Source organism: Balearica regulorum, chromosome 4 (assembly GCF_011004875.1).
Source record: "Balearica regulorum gibbericeps isolate bBalReg1 chromosome 4, bBalReg1.pri, whole genome shotgun sequence".
In the NCBI taxonomy this organism is placed as follows: domain Eukaryota; kingdom Metazoa; phylum Chordata; class Aves; order Gruiformes; family Gruidae; genus Balearica; species Balearica regulorum.
This window is the reverse complement of record NC_046187.1, coordinates 71,724,652-71,746,286: the sequence shown is the minus strand read 5'-3', so window position 1 is coordinate 71,746,286 and position 21,635 is coordinate 71,724,652. Positions and strand designations below refer to the sequence as shown.

Below are 21,635 nucleotides of genomic sequence, written 5' to 3'. Positions count from 1 at the left end.
CTTTATTGATAAAAATCAGTGAGTTAAGAAAGTTGAATGGTAAATGCAACAGTAGTTTAACAAGATTTGATGGCAAGATACACTTGGTTATTTACTGCATAGAGGACAGGGTTAGACAAAACTGTCAGGGAGACCCTCCTGTTGAGTCATGAGGTTCAGAAAGGACCCCCTTGCTTTCTAAACTCCTCAGAGAGGAGTCTAGGTGCAGCTGGATCCAATCCTAGTCCCAGACTTGGTCAACAATTTATGTCTAAAGGACTATATATGTGCAATCAATCCTTTATATCACTTAGCTAAGATTTCAGTTTCACATGCCATTAGTCACTTATCGGAGATCTGTTGCAGCAAGGAATCTCTCAGCCTCGAGGAGTGACCTTGAGAGGTGTCCCCACTCAAGGGGAGATCCTGGCGTGCAGCCCACTGCCATGCAGGAGACCTCAAAGGGCTCTTGGGCTGCTCACTGTTTATGGAGTAAGATGATTGACTTATAGTCATATTTGCGTACTGACTGGAGATGTTAGTTTCTTCCAAATTTGCCTTGAGCCAGACATTGACCAGCACTGTGGTTAGGTGGGCTCGTTGCCATAAATTAGGCCTTGGCTACTGTGTTGTTATCTGTCTCCCCTGAATCCACTTTGAGACGGACGCAGCCATCATGACCAGACGCACCCATCATGACTAGACGCATCTGTCATGACCGTCACTGGTGGTTATCGCCTGACCAGGGTTACAGGAAAAGGTCAGGTCTGGGGGCAGGAGGGAAGCACACCGTTACACATAGACCAATCTAATCTCAAAGTAGAAGTGGTGATAGCTCTTAGGTGAAAGCTGCCCAGATGTTCCTGAGTTGTCAGTCTGCCAGCACTGTGGTGGGTTGACCCTGGCTGAGGGCCAGGTGCCCACCAGAGCTGCTCTATCACTCCCCTCTTTCATTAGACAGGGGAGAAAAGGTACAATGAAAGAAAACTTATGGGTCGAGATAAGGACAGGGAGAGATCATTCTCTAATTATCATCACAAGCAAAACAGACCGAACTTAGAGAGGGAATTCATCTTATTTATTACTAAGCAAAACAGAGTAGAGGAATGAGAAATAAAACCAAATCTTAAAAACACCTCCCCCCACCCCTCCCATCTTCCCGGGCTCAACTTCACTCCCGGCTTCAACCTCCGCCCCCCTCAGCGGCACAGGGGGACAGGGAGTAGGGGTTACGGTCAGTTCCTCACGCGGTGTTTCTGCCGCTTCTTCATCCTCAGGGGGAGGACTCATTGTTCCCCCGCTCCAGCGTGGGGTTCCTCTCACGGGAGACAGTCCTTCACGGCCTTCTCCAACGTGAGTCTCCCCCACGGGGTGCAGACCTTCAGGAGCAAACTGCTCCAGCGTGGGTCCCCCACGGGGTCACAAGTCCTGCCAGCAAACCTGCTCTGGCGTGGGCTCCTCTCTCTACAGATCCACAGGTCCTGCCAGGAGCTTGCTCCAGTGTGGGCTTCCCACAGGGCCACAGCCTCCTTCAGGTGCCTCCACCTGCTCCAGTGTGGGGTCCTCCACGGGCTGCAGGTGGAATCTCTACACCCCCTCATCCTCCCTCCATGGGCTGCAGGGGGACAGCCTGCTTCACCATGGTCTTCACCACAGGCTGCAGGGGAATCTTGCTCCGGCGCCTGGAGCACCTCCTGCCCCTCCTTCTTCACTGACCTTGGTGTCTGCAGATGTTCTTACATCTTCTCACTCCTCTCTCTGGCTGCAAAAGCGCTCTCTAACTGTTTTTCTCTTTTTTAAATATGTTATCACAGAGGCGCTGATTGGCTTGGCCTTGGCCAGCGGCGGGTCTGTCTTGGAGCCGGCTGGCATTGGCTCTGTCAGACACAGGGGAAGCTTCTAGCAGCTTCTCACAGAAGCCACCCCTGTAGCCCCCCCGCTACCAAAACCTTGCCACGCAAAACCAACACAAGCACCTTTAAAATCTTGACCCACACCTGTAATATTTAAAGAACTGATTTCCCAGAGAAATGGGATATCCACCACTGACTCATCTTTTGGTCCCTTGTTTCTTCCTCAGGAATTTTTGTACTCATTGGCAAAGTCTGGTTGAGGTTGACTTAGTTAAGCTTCTAGAACAAGAAGTGCTTGCAGCCCCTGAAGATGTTTGTTAGCCAGACAGCAGCTGGGCAGCAGAGCCTGTGCTTGCCTTTTACTTCTGTCAAGGAGCAGCAGTCTTTAATTAGGCTAATCAGGACCCACCGAGTCTCCAGCTCACTATAACATTAGTCATCTTTTTCCCAGCCCACAGTAAGTAGGAAGCTTGGGAAACAGGTCAAGGCATTGTGAGAGGGTAAATAATGGATGTGGTGGGGGGCTGAGATCACTACAGTTCATGCGATATGGCTGTTGGAAATTAGGTTTTGCTTGACCTGTGAATCACAGAATTGCTTTTTCTCTCTTTTCTATTACAGTCCGCTAAAATCCACTATTAAGGTAGTTCTGGGTCAGCATATATTTAATAGAACAACTGATGTAACACAAACATTTGAAATAGAAAAATACATTTTGCATCCTCAGTATTCTGTGTTCAACCCTACTGAACATGATATTGGTGAGTATTTCTGTTCTCACGGTTTTACTTTCTGCTTGCTCAACTTAGTTTCAAGTTTAGTTGATATGTCAAAAACTGCCTTCAGAGTGGAAAAATCATAGGCATTAGGAGAGGCTTTTGAGTGCAGGGGGTTCTTAGTTCTCCCAGAATTATAACAGCATCTGAAAACTAGACAAATTCAGATGAGAAATAAATTGCAAATTTTAAATAATTATGATAATTAGCCACTGGAGCAATTTACCTAGCTGCACGGCAGATTTATCATCATTTCAAGTCTTTGTGGGATTAGGCATTTTTTCAGCTGAAGCAGAAACTCTGGGCTTGATGCAGGAATTACTTGGTAAAATTCTATTGTCTGTGTTGTATAGAGGATCTGACTAGATGAATATAATAGCCCCATCTGCTCTGAAAATCTATGTTACCAAGAATCATTTTTTACACTGAGATAGATTTAAAAATCAGCTGTCTTATCAGTCAAAAGTTAAATGCCCTTCTGATTGACCTTATGAGTCAGAATGACAATGGAACAGCAGCTCGCTGCTTATTTTCTGATCTGCTCCTGTGGAAGGTGGCTCGTCACCCTGGGGTGTCAAGCTGTGTGAGCACTTTGTCTGTGAGACTGTTTAATAGCCTCACATCGGGGATATCTTAGGTCAGGCAAGTACTAGCTTTTTTGCTCCCAGATGGGAAATATTTTCTACTCAGTGGAAAAAAGGGTTCAGATTCTGTGTTGGTGGGAGCTCTGTCGCAGCATACCAGGAGATGAACTGGATTTGGGGTATTACGCTGCTCTGAAATATTCTGGTGTAAACCACTGTTGGCACTTTGAGATCTAACTTTTTGAATTACTCTGAAATTCAGCATGCCTCACCAATGTGCAATGTCCAAATCTAGGGTCAGCTGAACACGGAGTTCCTAAGATGTGCCCCACTGCAAACAAACAAGCAGGCAGAAACTGGGGGGGAAGATGTGGGGGCACATTCTGCCCTGTCAGTGATTTCTACTGATGCAAAAGAGTTATTTCCTGCGGAAACTGCTATTCAAAAGGAAACAAACTACCACATGAGTGTTTTCTGGGAAGTTCAGGGGATTCAGAAACAAGCAGAGTTAGTGGGGAAGAGGAGGAAGGCGAGGAAGAGCAAGCTGCTGAGTGTTGGAGTGCAGTTTGTGTGGGTTTCTCAGCCTGTGAGATACTCTTTACATGTTTCACAAAGGCCAAAAACGTAGTCAGTAGAGAAACAAGACTATCCAGTGGGATCTCTTGTTTGCCACACAGCTGGGCTGAGAAAACCTGGAACTTCCAAACGGTGTGATGTGAAGCTTTAATAGGTGTGTCCACATTGCCTCAGCTCTGTCCTGTTTTAGCGTGCCCAAACCCCACGTGCTGCCCTTGTTACACCCAGCACAAAGTCCCCTCTGTTGCTCTACAGCCAAACACAGGGGGTTTGCTACAGGGGAAATGACATTTCTGCTACTTGTGATATCTTCTTTCAGTATCAAGCTCATGATGCTGCACAGTTCCCTATTTATACTGTTTTCAGCCCCATGAGAGGATAGTAAAGGTTGTGTAAAGCTTTGTAGCTTTCAGAAGCTTGGTTTTGAAATATCCTGATTTTTTTTTTATTTCTTTAATTTTCAAGATCTTGAATTTTGCTGAACTCAGTAATAACACAGAGCATGAAATACACCAGCTTTTGCAGTAATCAAGTTTTTAAATCAAATTGGAATTAGGCAGGTGGCCAGATTTCAGAAGCAGTGAACACTTGCACATCCCACTTATTTCAGCTGAAAGTTGTGGATATGTCACTGTTATTTAACTTTAAGGTGGGAGAAAACATATGTATTTTTTATCTTCCCCTTTCTCTACAAAGGCAGTGAAGCAAAATCTGCTCAGTGAGTGCAGCATAAAATAAATATTCCCACAAGGGGAGTAGCTGAATGTTTCAGCCTTCAATTTGCTGTAAAATCAGGTGCTGTTGAGATGAGTCTGTCTGTCTTTGATTGAAATATCTTAATTAAGAGAGGCTTAGGGGATAATTAAAGCTGTATCTGAGACCCATTGCTGCCAATCCCATTAAAGAAAGGGAACAGACACTTTACTCCTCCTATATTTTCTGTTCTGCAGCTTTGATTAAGCTGAAGAAGAATGGCCAGCGTTGTGCTGTCAAGTCCCAGTTTGTTCAGCCCATCTGCTTGCCGGAAAGTAACACCGTTTTCCCTGATCAGTTCAAATGTCAGATTTCTGGATGGGGACACAGGCATGAGAGTAAGTAAAATGAGAGCTGGTAGAAAAAAATTATGATAATTAAAACATAATGCTCAAGTATATGTTATACAACTGATAGTTTGGCAAAATAGTTTCCAAGGGACTTCTGGTGGGACTCTTTTTACTTACCTTTAGATGTTTACAACATTTACATCTGAAATAGTCATCCTGAACTTCCTTTATAGTCCTTGGAATTTGGAGTGGTGTTCTCTTGACCAAATGTTTATGTCTGTTTTAGGATGAGCTGAGCTGTGAGCCAGCTAGGTCTCCATGGACTGGGAGGGGAGCAAGAAGCCTAGTTGCAGGTGCTAACAATTTGACAGCTTAGTCAAGTGAATCCTACCCTGAGCAACCTGGTCTAGTGGAGGGTGTCCCTGCCCATGGCAGGGGTTTGGAACTAGATAATCATGAAGGTCCCTTCCAACCCAAACCATTCTATGATTGAAGACTGCAAACCAAACACAATCAATTTACTAGTCTGTGATGGAGAAGATCTTCACCTTCATCAGCAAGCAACTTTGGAAACATTTAAAGGAGAGGGCCAGACTTTGGGCTAAGTAGTGCTTACATCCAGCTTGAGAAAGGTGGAAAAATCCATCTAATCCTTTCAGATGAGGAATTTCAGGATTGAGGCTTGGTCATGCTGCTTTGATGTGGAGATAGCAAAGACCTATGTAGATAGATGAGAAAGATGGGGGACCTGGCTGTCTCATTTTGGTAAGAGACTTAGTATAAGCAAACGTTGCCTTTAGACTACACATTTACACCAGGACAAAATGATGTAATGGCACCTTTTGATAGATTGATGATTTAATAGCCCATCTGGAAAGGGGAGAGGGCAGGAGTGCTGGGGGAATGTTCCTGAGTCTCTAGGAAATGAGAGAACCCAAAGTGGATGAATGTCTGGAGATGGCATGCTTGTTATTTTAAAGGGCACGGATTCTGACTGGAGGAGCAGAAAGTGATCTGATCACTAGAAAAATTATTATCTTTTAAAGACATCCACAACACGAATATGACTGAGATGTGTTTTGTGTTTGTATGTTGTATTGTGCATTGTGTTTCCATGTTATGCTCTTCACATTCTATAAAAATGACTTTCTTTTCCTCTCTGGGAATTTTTTAAAGATATATCTGGTTATTCAGATGTCCTGCAAGAAACTCTGATTCCAATTATTCCTGAGGAGAAGTGCAGAAGCCCTGAAATTTATGGAACAGAAATCACTGAAAATATGTTCTGTGCTGGCTACTTTGATAGCAGATCTGATGCTTGTCAGGTAATGTTCTGAGTCATCTCTAGGCAGAGAATATAAATGTATATTATTGCCAGAAATGTTGCAGTGTTACAGTGCTTACTTTTGACATTACAGTGTTCCTAAAGAAATGTTCCTAAAGAAAAGAAACTTATGTAACTGCACTGTTTGCTTCCACCTTCATTTTTTTTTCAACCTGTTCAACATCAATTAAGTTCTACAGAATGGCAAAATCACTCCAGGGTGCTATATTCCTCCTACCTTCATGAAAGGCAGTGGCTATGCAGTGGAGGGTGAGTTGCTTTAGCTCCTGGCTGAGCTTGCAGCATGATGGCAATGGTTTGCTGGCCAGCTGGCAGGGATGTGCTGGCAGGACAACCTGCAGGTACCTGTGCAGAGCCAAATCCCCCAGCTGCTGCCTCTTGCCTAATGGAAATAAGGATACTTGGGTAGGAGGTGGGGAGCAGTGGTGAGGTTTGGGGGAGGAAGGACCTGAGGTTATTATAGTGGGTGGGATTTAACGGTGTAGAGTATCAGTCAACTGGAAGCTGTGTTTCATGACTTCTGTCCTTTGTGGAATGACCTAATAATTTTACTACTTTGCACCTCTCTCTGAACTATGTCACACCTTGGCTCTGACTAAGGATGCAGAATTGCTGTGGTGATAGATGAGACCATTTTTTAAATGAAGGATCAGATTATTCCTTACATAAACCTTCAGATTTTATCTTCAGTTCATTTTGAAGGAGGACAGTTATGCTTTATTAGCATAAACTTGGGAACAAGCAGCACATAGTTGGTAGTGAGATTAAGTAAAGAAAAGAATATCATAGAATGGTTAGGGTTGGAAGGGACCTCAAAGATCATCCAGTTCCAACCCCACCTGCCATGGGCAGGGACACCCTCCACTAGTCCACATCATTGCCCAAAGCCTCATCCAACCTGGCCTTGAACATTTCCAGGGAGGGGGCATCCACAGCCTCTCTGGGCAACCTGTTCCAGTGCCTCACCACCCTCACAGGGAAGAATTTCTTTCTAATATCTAATCTAAATCTACCTTCTTTTAGTTTAAACACATTACCCCTTGTCCTGTCACTCCACTCCCTCATAAACAGTCCCTCACCATCTTTCCTGTAGGTCCCCTTCAGAACCTGGTAAGCCGCAATTAGATCTCTCCAGAGCCGCCTCTTCTCCAGGCTGAACAATTGCAACTTTCTCAGCCTGTCCTCATAGGAGAGGTGCTCCAGCCCTCTGATCATCTTCGTGGCCCTCCTCTGGACTCGCTTCAACAGCTCAATGTCTCTCCTGTACTGGGGCCCCCAGAGCTGGACGCAATACTCCAGGTGGGGTCTCACAAGAGTGGAGTAGAGGGGCAGGATCACCTCCCTCGACCTGCTGGTCACCCCTCTTTTGATGCAGCCCAGGACACGGTTGGCTTTCTGGGCTGCAAGTGCACATTGCCGTCTCATGTTGAGCTTCTCATCAATCAATACCCCCAAGTCCTTCTCCTTGGGGCTGCTTTCAATCCATTCCTCGCCCAGCCTATAGTCGTGCTTGGGATTGTGCCGACCCACATGCGCTTGGACTTGTTGAACTTCATGAGGTTCTCACGGGCCCACGTCTCCAGCCTGTCAAGGTCCCTCTGGATGGCATCCCTTCCCTCCAGGGTGTCGAACACACCACACAGCTTGGTGTTGTCAGCAAACTTGCTGAGGGTGCACTCGATCCCACTGTCCATGTCGCTGACAAAGATGTTGAACAGCACCGGTCCCAGTACCAACCCCTGAGGAACACCACTCATCACTGGTCTCCACTTGGACATTGAGCTGTTGATCACAACCCTTTGAGTGTGACCATCCAGCTAATTCCTTATCCACCGCATGGTCCATCCATTGAACCCATGTGTCTCCAGTTTAGAGATGAGGATGTCATGTGGGACAGTGTCAAATGCCTTGCAGAAGTCCAGGTAGATGACATCAGTTGCCCTTCCCTTATCCACGAACACTGTAACACCATCATAGACGGTCACCACATTTGTCAGGCACAGTTTGCCCCTAGTAAAGCCGTCTTGGCTGTCACCAATCACCTCCTTGTTTTCCATGTGCCTGAGCGTAGTCTCCAGGAGGGTCTGCTCCATGATCTTGCCAGGCACAGAGGTGAGACTGACTGGCCTGTAGTTCCCTGGGTCTTCCTTTTTACCCTTCTTAAAAATGGGGGTTATGTTCCCCCTCTACCAGTCGGCAGGAACTTCGCCAGACTGCCAGGACTTCTCAAATATGATGGTGAGTGGCCTGGCCGCTTCATCCGCCAGTTCCCTCAAGACCCGTGGATGCAACTCATCAGGTCCCATGGACTTGTGCACCTTTAGGTTCCTTAGATATTCTCGAACCTGATCTTCTCCTACAGCGGGCGGTTCTGCATTCTCCCAGTCCCTGCCTTCTGTGACCTGAGCAGTGTGGCTCAAGGATTTGCCAGTGAAGACTGAGGCAAAGAGGTCATTGAGTATCTCAGCCTTCTCCATATCCTGGGTAACCAGTTCACCCATTTCATTCTGGAGGGGACCCACATTTTCCCTCATCCTCCTCTTGTCACTGACATACGTATGGAAGTTTTTCTTGTTGTCCTTGACATCCCTGGCCAGACTAATCTCTATCAGGGCTTTGGCTTTCCTAACCTGATCCCTGGCTGCTCGGACAATTTCTCTGTATTCTTCCCAGGCTACCTGCCCTTGCTTCCACCCTCTGTAGGCTTCCTTTTTTTGTTTGACTTTGCCCAGGAGCTCCTTGTTCATCCACAGGGGCCTCTTGGTGGATTTGCTTGACTTCCTCTTTGTTGGGATACATCGCTCCTGAGCTTGGAGGAGGTGACCCTTCAATATTAGCCAGCTGTCTTGGGCCCTTCTTCCTTCCAGGGCTTTGGCCCATGGTATTCTACCAAGCAGATCCCTGAAGAAGCCAAAGTCTGGTCTGCTGAAGTCCAGGGTAGTGAGCTTGCTGAGTGCTCTCCTCACTGCCCTGAGGATCCTTAATTCCACCATATCATGTATACTGTGTGCTTGAATCCCTATAGAGATCTTAAACTGTCCAAAGAAAGGTGTCAAGAATGAAATGGCAGCAGAAACTACCTTGCTGGATCAGTTTTCCTTACCTTACCCAGGAAGTATGAATACAAGATGCAGCATTATAGCTGGTTCTGACTCTCTGCCCTGGAAAAAACAGAGTTGATCAGGAATGAGAGTGAGAAAGAAGAAAGTGGAGGGAAGGAGAGAGGGGCTGCACAAAGACAAGTGGTCTGGAGAGAGTTGCAAAGTCTTGGAAACAGTGATTTAGAGTCACAGATGTTGCTGAAGAACAGTGCTCATGACATGAAATCATTATTAGTGAATTAGTAATTCATTTTCTTTTTCCTGTTGACGGACTTGTAGTGTGGTCTAAGGACAAATAGCGTAGATCTCTTAATGTCACAACAAATGTAGGTCATCTCTGAGTTTTCTTGATATATGCTTAGGAACTTAAACTATAAACCAGCTATTATATATAAAAGTATTTCAAGACCAAGAAACATCAAGTAGATAATGTGTTCTGCTTGATTATTTTTTAAAGATTTTTTTGGATTTTTTTTTTAATCAGTGCACTGATACCAAAGTTCTGAGTAGTAAATTGATCTCAGATACAAGACTTCACTTGATGTCCCTCATTTATGACAGAAATCTCCTAGTATACATGCAACACAATTTTCCTACCTTCTTTGGTCTCAAGGGATTTTTTTTTTTTAAATAGGAAAATATGTATTTCTCCTTAGTCTCAAATAAGTAGAGGAGTGACTCCTTTCACCAGTACTCTTTACTATTTTATGAAGAGGGACTGTTTATGAGGGAGTGTAGTGACAGGACAAGGGGTAATGTGTTTAAACTAAAAGAAGGTAGATTTAGATTAGATATTAGAAAGAAATTCTTCCCTGTGAGGGTGGTGAGACACTGGAACAGGTTGCCCAGAGAAGCTGTGGATGCCCCCTCCCTGGAAATGTTCAAGGCCAGGTTGGATGGGGCTTTGGGCAATGTGGACTAGTGGAGGGTGTCCCTGCCCATGGCAGGTGGGGTTGGAACTGGATGATCTTTGAGGTCCCTTCCAACCCAAACCAGTCTATGATTCTATGTTTTTATTTTAATTTCTAACATTTTAATTTCTGTAGAAAGTCAGTCTAAGGGTAATAATAATGACCTGTTTCCTGAATGCTTGTAAACTTCAATAACTAGAAGTGTTGCAAATTCATCCTTGCTGTAGTGTGTCATCAAACATTAGTTCGGTCTTATTTTTGGTTTATGGATTTAATGACAAGGTAAATGCTCAGTAGCATCAAATTCAACAGATGCAAAAAACCCCATATGCCTCATAAAATTATAGCATCCCACAGGCACATGGAAAAGAGTCTATGTATGCAACATCTTTCTTTGAAAACTTTCATCAACTCTGACATTTGCAATAAACTGCATTGAGAAACTCTCCAAATATCCGTCCATGCAGAGCCCGTATTACAGAATAGTGTAAGCCTCAGCATCTTGCATTCTCCTGTTGAAAGTGACCCAGATCATCTGTGCTCTTCAGTAGGTGTCTGCCTCTAAAATAATTTCAATTGTTTTAAACGAAATCTGATATTTTTGTACTTCTGTTCAATGTGGAATTAAAAAAAAACAAAAGACCATCATATTAGAGGTGAGTATGATTAAAAAAAAAAAGTTTCTACAATGAAATTTCAGTAGACCACTGCTTCCAGATTTTTTTTTTTTTAAAGTTTAAATCTCACATGTAAACATTCTTAATTTGGGACTTTCCCAAACTGATCTTTTTCTGACTGCTTTCTATTAAATTATATAATCTTTCCTTACTTTTTTAACACAGGGAGATTCTGGTGGACCTCTGGCCTGTGAGAAAAATGAAATCTCTTACCTCTATGGCGTTATCAGCTGGGGAGATGGCTGCAGCAGAGTCAACAAACCTGGAGTATATACACGAATTACAAACTATGTAAACTGGATTAATGAGAAAATAGCCCCCCGAAAAGCTACTTGAACAGTTAAATCCACTAACATTTGAAGCAGGGTTCAGGAGTTTTTTGGTTTCATTGAAGTGGCATAAATATTTTATTACAAGCTAGTATGAAAACTGTCATGGTAATTCTTAGCAATTCCAAACCAGACCACCAAAAGTAGGCCTAACCCATCTGATGAGCATTCTTGATCTAGAATTTTAGGGCTTTGGATTGCTCAGTATATGAGACGTCTTTATTTGGCTTAGTAAAACAAACATGCTGAGACAGTGCACCAAAATCTACAAATGTTTGTCTGCTTGATGGATTACATAAAAAGTTATTTGAATGTGTTTGTGTAGTTTCTGTTGGAGCTGTCATCGCCCAAATCAACCTGTAACAACATTGTCCTTGTATTCTCAGATGAGATTAAAAAAACCCAAAAAAACCAGGAGGAGCACCAAAAATTAAATCTCTTCCCCCTCAGAAGTGATCTCTTGAAGTTCAAGTTGAGAGACACCGGTAGAGCAACGTGGGTGAAGCTGCTCATCAGCTAACAGCAGCAAACCGATTCTGGGGAAAAAACAGAGGGTTTAGGGTTTGATTCAACCAAACATGTAACCACATTTTTATATTCCTCTGACATAAAATTAGGAATGTGCTTCAGAGCTCTGCTGAATCTGGTGTGCAATTTTCCAGCATTGTTAATGCAAAACCTCCTGAGAGCACAAAGTTTCTTGCTGAAAAATATTGGAAGTCGGTGCTGCCGCTGACTTCAGACCGATGTTGTTAGGACCTTTCGTAGACTGTGAGCTGCTCCTCACCCTGAGGATAACAGTGGAAACATTTCACCTTGATGATAAATGCCTAAACGTTTCTAAAATTTGACAGTGTTTTGAAGATGTCTTAGATTTTATACTAACAAGTTGTTCACCTGTTTAGATAATTCAGCAAGGAGGAATTTGACATTTTCCTTGGGAGTTTGGTCATATCATAAACCACAGGCTTTGCTGTCATGGTCTATGGAATTGTTATGGGAACAATCAAAGAAATTATTACAATATATAGCTGTTTAGAGGCTGTGGACTCAGCTGCATAAGCAAAAAAAGGCAGAAAATAATTCAACAAAAAAATTCTAGTCTGAGAAATAAGAATGGAAAATCACAAGGGTTTTTTTGTTTGGGTTTTTTTGTTGTTTTGTTGTTTGGTTTTGTGTTGTTTTGTTGTTTGTTTTTTTTTTTAATACAGGGAACCTTTAGCCATGTCAGATGTGTACATTTGGAAGTGTTGATGTGAAATGTTTTTCTTCTCTAATAGTGAATGTTTTTGAATTCTCTTAAGTGTTTCAAGCAAAGCTATGCTTTAAGATACAGAATTTTAAAGTGGTGCCTGGATACTCAGATATGTGTTTTGTTTTACATTACTGGCAATGTCTTCATAGGTTTCTTAGTTGCGGTGAATGATTTCAGCAGTTTAAAGAAACTTTGTAAGGAAAAATAACCAAAACCTGAATTTGTGTAAGTACAACCATACAACAATGCTAATCTAGATAAATGATGTAAACTGTTAAATAAAAATGTTTACCCTCTGTTTCGTGGACTTAGTCTGTTATGTATAAAGTTACAATTAAATCTTTGAATCCCCCTGTAGGTTCTTCAACAGGTTGAGAGCTGGTAGAAAAAAGAAATAGTACTTCTCTGTGCTGGAAGGCGTCTGAAAAGCTCTGCATAAGGATCGATTTCAGCTGGTGGTGCTCCCAGTTTTATACACGTCACACAAAATTTCCAGTAGACAGATCTAATACAATTTTCAGCTATGAATACTGTGAATACTAAGATCAAAGTCTTTCATTTGTTTTCCTGAAGCACTAAACACTTGTTTGAAAAATTGAGCTCCACCTCTGGGGTCTTGGTTCCAAAATAAGTTGAAGACTCTCATTGTCTGGCTTTGCCTTCCTGGCCATTTGCAGTACGAGTCTGGCTTGCTGAACTCTGTGAAATGAAGGTGGCTGTGTGACAAAACTACCTGTACCTGCTGCTGAAAGACAGGGACTAAATCAGCATGAAGGAACCGTTTACCCTTCTTTGGAAGGGACTCATTTGGAACAGGTTTCCACACAAAGCTTATGCCATTCAGAACGTCCAAATCTGTTCTGAGACTTCAGTTTGACTTTGAAATTCCTATCTATCCACACTGTGCGTGGTTTAATCTGGTACTTTTGTGTTTATATATATATTCTCTCAGTCTTCTCTTGCTGTAAAGAAAGCGGCTGTTTGATAGGAAAGGTGTTAGACTGGTGTTTCTGACAATTTGTGTAGAGCTTTTTAGCTGTCCTGTTTTCAAAAGTCTGTGCTGCTTATATCACTATATAGCAACAACAATACAATCAATCAAACAGTGTTTGTTTAAATATATTGAATGTTTCCAACTGAAATAGTCTATTTTCTGCCCCCAAAGGTCTAAATGACAAATCTTCAGTCGATACTGTCATACTCTGAATGCATTAAAATTAACTTGTTGCTTTCAAAGCAGCCTGTTTGTCCGCTGTTACTGCATCGGTTTGGTGGAACTAAATTTCATCGTTTGAGCATCTGATGTACTAGCAGTGTATTAAATCCCCTAACCCAGATGAGGGGTGGCAGGGAAATGGCCAGATTAAGCGAGAGGTCCTTGCCTCACCTCTCACACCCCTGACACCGTTCACATTCCTACGGGACACTCCAGCCCCTTCTGACTCCCAGCTTTCTCTTGAGCATTACCCCATGGAAACTCATCCTCCTTATTTTTCTCCTCCCTTTAAGTGCTTATCGCTTTGGTTAAAATGAAAATCCAACTTAAATTTCCTAGTGAAATTTTATCTGATGCTTTTCCTAACATTTATCTTGAAATTGAATTAGAATGCAAAGCCAGCTGAACAAACACATCCCTAATTCATTATGAACCACACTTAAAGGTGGTTTTATTGAATTATATGTTCTTCTGTGCAAACTGACCGATTCAAAGGGAAGAAATAAATGCAAACATCTAAACGTCCCTTCTGTTATGCTATTGAAAGAAAAATGTGCTGTGGTGCTGGTTAAAAAAAAAGCTGAAGAACTAATTACCGTCAAATAAGATGCAGTAGGAGTATTTTTAGAATAATGGACTCTAATTAGTCCGTTGCTCGTTGAAATAAATCTGAGGACATCATTAACACTTCTTATTCTATTAATTGTAGCTGCTCTGGGTTTGGTGTAAGTGGTTGTTATCTCGTGACAGTTTTATTGCAAAGAGGAAAAAGAGTATTTTTATCTGGGGTAGCTGGCTGTACGTCTTCTGGGAGCCAAGGGGAGCGCTAATTACACTTTTTGAAAGAGAAATCAGGGCGCTATAAGGAAGCCGACGGTTGGGGGGCCCGGGGAAGGGGGTGCTTCGGCCCGCCGGCGCCAGGCCCCGCTCCGCGGAGATGGAGGGCGAAGAAAATCCGGTCCGGGCTTTCCCGCCCGCCTTCCCCGGCCGCATCGCTGCCTCGGCGGTCAGCTGCAAAGCCCGGAGCGGGATCGGGCCGGCGCTGGGTGCCTCGCCGGGGTCGCGCCCGGAGGAGACCCGCTGAGGCGGCCCGCGCGGGGCTGCCGCCCTCCGGGTGCTCCGGCTCGCCGCTCCCGCTACCGAAACCCTGGAGAAAAAAATTATAATAATTAAAAAAACCAAAACCAACCCAACACCGCAATAAACCACATGAATAAAGAGCCAGTGAAAAGCTTCCCGGGACCCCCTTTCCCCTCAGCCGCAGCCCCCCCGGCCTGTTCCCCTGCCCGGTGGGGCGGGGGGCGCCGGGGAGGGCTGGGCCGCGCTGGCCGCTCGCCCGCGTCGCTCCCTGTGCCTGTGCGGGGACCTAATAAAGCTATTTTGAAAGTGACCCCTCGGCCAGAGCGCGGGGAGGGAGCAGCGAGCCGGGCGCAGCTGTCCGGAATCATGACTGAAGATGACGGATTCCGTGGTGGTGGAGGGTCACGTCAAGTTGAGAGACGGAAAAAAGGTCCCCTCTCCCGGCGACCCTTCGGCCCGGCCCGGCGGCGGGCCGGGGCCAGGGGTCCCCGACAGACGCCCCCCTCCTCAGGAGGGGAGAGAACCCGCTCTTCCCTCCTCCGTCCCTGGCTAACCCTCTCCTTTTGCCTCTCGTTGCAGTGGAAGAGTAGGTGGCTGGTGCTGCGCAAGCCCTCCCCGGTGGCAGGTAAGAGGGGGACCGGTTCTGCGGGGGAGGGGGGGGAAGGCAGGCGCCGGGGCGTCCCTCCTTCCTCCGCCCGGCCGGTGAGGGGACAGGGTTTGGGGCCCCGGGGCCAGGGAGTGTACAGGGCTCCCCTCCAGGTTAGCTGCCGCTGGAGAGCACCCTCGGCGGGGGTCTCCTCAAGCCGTCGCTGCCCTTTCCTTTTTTTTTTTTTTTTAATCAGGGAAGCGGGGGAAATAAATTATCTGGCAACCGACCAGGCGGTCAAAAATAGGAGGCGGCTGTTGCCGGAGCCCCCCGAAGCGTAGTGAATGCGGAGGCGAGGGGAGAGCGCGGAGAGGAGCTGCGGGGCTCCGCGTCTCCTCCCGGCCCGAGGCTGTCGGCCCGTAACGCTCGGGACCGCGTTTTCCTCAGCGGAGGCGGCGGGCGGCTGCCGGGGCCGTTACAGACCCGCCGGCCCTCAGGGCTGTCGGCAGCCTGGGCCGCACCGCTCAGGCTTCGGTCGGTGCCCGGCTGCAGCGTGTGTGTGTCGGTCGGGCTGCCGGCGGTGCCCGGGCACCCGTCCGGCCTCGGAGCCAGGGCTTTAAGCAGCTCAGTATCAGGCGGTGACTAAAACCAATGGGAAAGGTGACTTTTGAAGGCACGGTTACTTGGTTTTGGTTCCCGTTTAAAATGCCTTTTTTTTTTTTTTTTTTTTTTTTTTTAGAAAATTATTATTATTTTATTTCTTCAGCGTAATTGGTGGCTGTAAAAAAAAAAAAAAGAAAGAAAAGAAAAAGCTGGCACTGTAAGCTTGGTAGTTATTTTTGATCAGTGTTTTGACATAAAATATCACTTCAATTTAAAAATAAAATGACATTTTGAATTAAAAAAAAATAATCATTTCCATGCTTCTGAAGGGGAAATTGAAAATGTTATTCAGAGTTGATGTTTCAGAGTTGAGGTTTCAGGTTTCCCCATTGTTCCCTAACAAGGAAAACATTTGGGCCCAAAAGTATGTCTTTCTAGGGCTAAATGTTGCTTATGCTAAGAAAATGTGAATCTGCATTGCTGCAGAATGGGTTATGGCATCTTTTCCAGGTTGTTGCTGGTAGACTGAGAGTTTCTTAGTAATTGAAGCTCTTCAGACCTAACTCTTTGTTACTGGAGTTGTTACGGTTATATGTTGGTGTTCCAAATGCCTGTATCTCGGCTGAATCTGTTCAACTTCTCTGCGTGAATGGGCATTTGTTGATCTTAGAGCTAGTATCTAGATAGGTGAATATGGGCCTGGGTTTCTAACACGAGTAAGCCAGGTTTGAAGGGGGAAGATGAGGGAGCTTGCTTTGAAAACTTGCTAACTGATAATGTAGCTTATTCCTCAAAAAAATAGGATTTCTATTCTAGCAAAATTAGCCAGGCTTACCAGAAAAAGCTCCCTGTGATTTGCTTTTCTTTGCAAACCATAGTTGTCCTCTCTTCAGACACACAACTGTCTTGCAGAATGCTTAAATATCATAGTTGCAGCTGTTTTTGCCAACAGGTGGGTGAAAACAATTGGGAGTCCAGGCAAAGCTCTGCTTTAGTTAGCAGACAGTTCAGCCTTTCAGTCATTTTTCACCTCTTTGGAGATCTGCCAGTCCCTTGCCCAGCTGAGAGCCGCAGGGCACCTTGCCAGGGCTCAGAGCACCAGACCCCAACATTCGTAAAATGGTGCATAGGAGGCTTTCTCCTTTGTGGTATGTAGGTCAGCTTAAGCTGTGGATGTTGCAGCTTTGATATTGACCGTTAATTTCATTTACAACTGGGTGCTATGCGATAGGAAGGCAACCGGGGGATGAGGAGTGCTTTTGTTATAAATGCAAATGGTGGGAGAGAGCTCTCCTCTTTTTCTCATCTTTTGGCTTCGCTTGTGAAATGTGCTTTTCCCATGGGACCATGGCACTTAAATTACTTTCTTCTGTTGTGTAGTTACTGTGTAATAAACACCTCTAGGAAGGGGTTAAAAACAAATGGTGACACAAGCAAATATTAAAAAAAAAAAAAGGTGTGGCACATAATGATTATTTAGCAATGGCTACCGTGTAACATTTAACTGGGAAACCTGAGCTGACACTAACAATCTGGCAGTGCGGTCTGCTCGCCATTTAGTAGTTGAGTAATCTGTGAACTACTGTAAGAATTTCATTTGTGGTTCAGTATGTTCTAATGGAAATATAGATGACAATAGCCTCTCAGTCTTCAGCGTTTGTAACGTGAATAGTTATCGTAGTGTAACTTCTAATGTTCAGCGTTAATGAGTCAGGCCCTTCCAGGCTCAGAAGAGTATCTGAAAAACCACTGGGTTTTTGACAAGTAAAATAGGGAAGACTTTCTACTTGGCTCCTGATTTCTGAGCCTGCAGATTACCCTTGAAACATACCTTCAGTGTTTGCTCCCTGAAAACAAGGACTACAAACTACCTGGGGATGGGGTGGGAAAAGGAAACTGGGTTCTGACACTACTTGATCAAACTTGACCCTGCAGTTGTCTAAAGCACCTTTGTATTGAAGCAGAATGCTGAGAAATGTGTTATGTTCTATGTGCTGCCTCATCATCTCTGACAGTTTTGCTTCTTTTAGACTGTTTGCTCATGCTGGTGTACAAGGATAAATCTGAACGAGCAAAAGGGCATAAGGAGAGGAGCAGCATGACCTTAGAAGACATCTGTGGCTTGGATCCTGGGCTCTCCTATGAGGGCTTGAATCACACACTTGCAATCATCTGTCTCTCTCAAGTTGTGATGCTGGGATTTGAGAACAAGGAAACAATGTATGCGTGGGATGTACGAATCCGCTACAGTTTGGGGGAAGGTAACGTTTGTCTTCTCACACTTTTTTTTTTTTTCTTTTTTAACGGGGGAAAAAGCAAGGAAAAACATAGCTAAAATGCAAATAACAAAGTACAGCTAAGGAAAAGACTGTCACTCATTTGAGAGTGAAGAGACTGATCTTCCCCTTACATCTTAAAGTGGATGTCCCTTATGATAGGTTTTGGTTACAGTACTGCCCCATACTGATGGCTAACTATGAGAGATCTTAACTTAGTTTTCAATTTTGGCACCGAAAGTGTGTGGCTTTGAAGCAAATTGATCAGACTTCTACATCTGGTCCTGCAATTTACTGGGGGATTTTGACAACAGGATTCAGAGGGAGTCTGAATTAAGAGAAGCAGAGTCCCGAGTAGAACTTGGCTAGTTCAATCCCAGTTTTCTGAGCTGCCTACTAGGGGTTGCATTAATAATGCTTGCTGCTGCTAGTGTTCCCCTTCAGGAAGAGACATCTTGCAATAAAGAGTGTCATCAGACACAGTGTTTCCAGCAAAATTCACTTTTATGCATCCTTTTATTTTCTTGGTTAGTGGCTCTAAAATGTAGTGGTGAACAAAGAGTGATAATATTGGTAATCCATAGTATCTGTCTTATGTTTGTTTAGTCATAACTAGGGAAGGAGGGTAGGTGTGTGGGAGACACACATTAGCTGTCTTAATCATTTGTTACATATGCTTTGCCATCTGTTGCATTTGTGGACTAGTTTGTTTGCAGTATATACATAGGAAGATGGCCTGGGAATTCTACAGAAATAAAATGCAGAACTATCAGAAGAGAGATGTATGCATGTACCACTTGGTGCTATCAAATATGAAGCCTTGCATAAGGGGAAAGGCTGGGGAGGGGGGTTTCTGAACAATACGGGCATGAATAGCTGGAGTAGTTGGTACAGTTTGATGGTGTAGCTGTTCTGGTTCTATTTCTTTACTGTATTTGTGTTCTATGTACAGCATAGACTTGTCCTAAAACCTGAAGGAGAATTTTAATTTGTCAGAGTAGGTCTGACTCTTGTGATCTTGCACTGCTGTTGTGCTAGAGTGGAGAGAGTTTTTAATCTCAATCTGAGTGTGAGGGTTAAGGCTGTGACAGGAGGAAATGCAGAAGCTGCAAAGTTGTGGGTTTTTTTGTTGGTGTGGTGTGTTGTTGGGTTTTTGGTTTTTTTGTTGTTTTTTGTTTTTTAGAGGAAAAAAAGCTGTGAGTGAAGTAGGAATAGAGTCTATTGGATGATGATACATGCAGCCATGGAGTAAAGATGGAGCGGGAGAGAATGTGTGTGGAGGTGAAGAACTGAAGAAGTAAGAAAACAGTTGAACTGGCAATAGTTTGTAGAACATTAATTGCAAAAAAGCTTGGAGGAAGGAGGATAGACCAGAGTATAGAAATTTTTTTTTCAGGATTTTATCTTTCCATGCAGGTTCAGTTAGGAGAAAGAAGTCATTGTGAATCACGTTTGAGTAGACAGAAATAGAAGAGAGTACAGACTTAGATGAAGAGAGGATGGTGACTGGTGTTTTTTCCTAAAGCATAGTAAGGTTGCCTTTGTGTGCCTTGGAAGTAAGGTGGCTGGATGATAAAAATAGACTATGGACAGATGACCTCAGAGTCTGGGAAGCAAAAAAAAAAAAAAAAAACCAAAAAAAACCCCCAAACCTGAAAGGAGTTGATGCTGTTCTTGAATGAGGACTGCAGAATGGAGGCATTTGCACTGGAATTCCCAGTGTTTTCTCTCCATTTTTAGCAGATGAGGTAGATGTGATTCCTGGGATTAGAGAAAACAGTGGAATTAAGTGAGTTGAGGTATAGGTCAGGTGTGAGAAGAGTGCTTGAGCCCACTACTCTGAGGAAGTTAACATATTGCAGTCAGTGAATAGCTGTGAAGAGGAAATGATTAGATAAAGGAAATCAGGAACCTAATATACCCAGGAACAAAAGGTACTATTTCAGCTCTTATTAATTCCACCCCCCCCCCCCCCAGAATAGGAGAAGTAGATGGCTGGGGAGAATTTTGAAAAAAATTCCAATTTACCAAGAAAGCAGCACATGGCAGAAGCTTCATGTCTGGATCTGTTTTTTTTTCTACTTTGGCTTTGTTCAGATTTGGATATGCTGATTTATTTTAACAGTGGTCTAGAATCTGAGCTTCAGCTCTTTGTTTTTGGCAGCTGTTGTAACTTGCAATTGATGGTGTGAAGAGTGTGCTCCACTCCTCATTTACGAGGCAGAGAGAACTCTGATGCTTCTGCTCCGGTACCAGCAAAGTACTGGGCAGAGGGGTCCAAATGATTAAAGATTCCTTACTAAATGTTATTCATCAAGACAGTTTTGGTATCTTTTTCATAGTTTATGTTCAAGCAGGTTGCGTAACAACTGTGTGCCCAAAAGGGGACATCGTGTGACTACTGATTTACTCCCTAGCAGCACTACTGGCAAAGCTGTAAGTAGAGCTGTGGTTAGTTAGATCTATCTCTGTCTCCTTGCACATTTCACTCGAATGACTTTGTGGCTAATTCTGCTGGAGCCTTAGGGAACTTACAAATGCACGTCATAAATGAGGAGTTGACTTACAGCTAAGATGGTAACTAAGAACATAGCAAGTATTTAGATGAGAAGGAAGACTCAGACCTAGCTGAAATTCATGATGCTTGAAGTAGCATAGGCAAGAAACAGGGAAGAGTGGTTGTAAGAAGTGAGGCTACCTGGAAGTTACCCTGTAGATTTCATAGGCAGGTAGCTGTTTGTGTCATCTTTGATGGATAACCAAAAACTGAATCTATGTGCTTCTTGAGAAATGCTCCACTGAAAATCTTTGACGAGAAATGTAACAGTCCTGATGTTTCTCTGTGCCAAGATAGATTGTTTTGTCTTTTTTGTCTCATCACAAGGTGAAAGAAACTAGAGGAACAGTGGAGGTCAAAACAATTCCTTGAGAATTAGGTGCTTGCTCACCTAATTGTGAGCATTACTTAAATTGTTCCCTTTGAAACGCTGTGAGATTTGAGCCCTTGAAGTGCTCTGAATAGCTTATTATTCAGAATGCAACAGCTCTGGAGAAGATGGAAGACCAGCCTAGAACAGCTGCTACTTTAGGCAAGGACCCTTGCAATATAGGGGATACTGGAGTTGCGATTTGAACCTGAATTTTGTAAAATTGAATGAGACAAGTGTTTCCTTTTTTCTCTCCACTCTTTTGAAGTTTAGGCTGTGAAATATGAAGAATTAATTGACATCCAAGAGTGTTTATTACCTATGAATCACTTAATTTCCTAGTCATTTTAAATGTCTGGGCATCTACCATCATCAACTCCCAAAAGATTCACAAAGGTGGGAAAATGTAATTTTCCCCGTTTTATTGCTAGGGAAGGAGTGAAGCAGTTTATTAAAAGTCGCAAATGAGTCAGTGACAGAGCGCTGGTTAGAGCTTGCCTACTTCTTTGAGCCTTGGC

The 21,635-nt window shown here is 43.9% G+C and overlaps 2 protein-coding genes across 4 annotated transcripts in view; both read left to right on the top strand.

Moving 5' to 3' along the window:
- HGFAC (HGF activator) overlaps positions 1-12,731 on the top strand; it is a 51,176-nt gene extending 38,445 nt beyond the window's left edge. Inside the window, exons 11-14 of one of the 2 annotated variants that reach the window (XM_075752590.1) lie at positions 2,454-2,593; positions 4,719-4,859; positions 5,988-6,136; positions 11,011-12,731. In XM_075752590.1, the coding sequence (XP_075608705.1) occupies positions 2,454-2,593; positions 4,719-4,859; positions 5,988-6,136; positions 11,011-11,181 (601 nt within the window). In that variant the 3' untranslated portion in view covers positions 11,182-12,731. The remainder of the gene's footprint in view (positions 1-2,453; positions 2,594-4,718; positions 4,860-5,987; positions 6,137-11,010) is intronic. The other variant, XM_075752591.1, reaches the window with a different exon arrangement.
- Positions 12,732-14,645: 1,914 nt separating this feature from the next.
- DOK7 (docking protein 7) overlaps positions 14,646-21,635 on the top strand; it is a 68,669-nt gene continuing 61,679 nt past the window's right edge. Inside the window, exons 1-3 of one of the 2 annotated variants that reach the window (XM_075752594.1) lie at positions 14,646-15,155; positions 15,305-15,350; positions 17,945-18,175. In XM_075752594.1, coding sequence (XP_075608709.1) covers positions 15,102-15,155; positions 15,305-15,350; positions 17,945-18,175 — 331 coding nt within the window. In that variant the 5' untranslated portion in view covers positions 14,646-15,101. Of the gene's footprint in view, positions 15,156-15,304; positions 15,351-17,929; positions 18,176-21,635 lie in introns of both variants that reach the window. The other variant, XM_075752593.1, reaches the window with a different exon arrangement.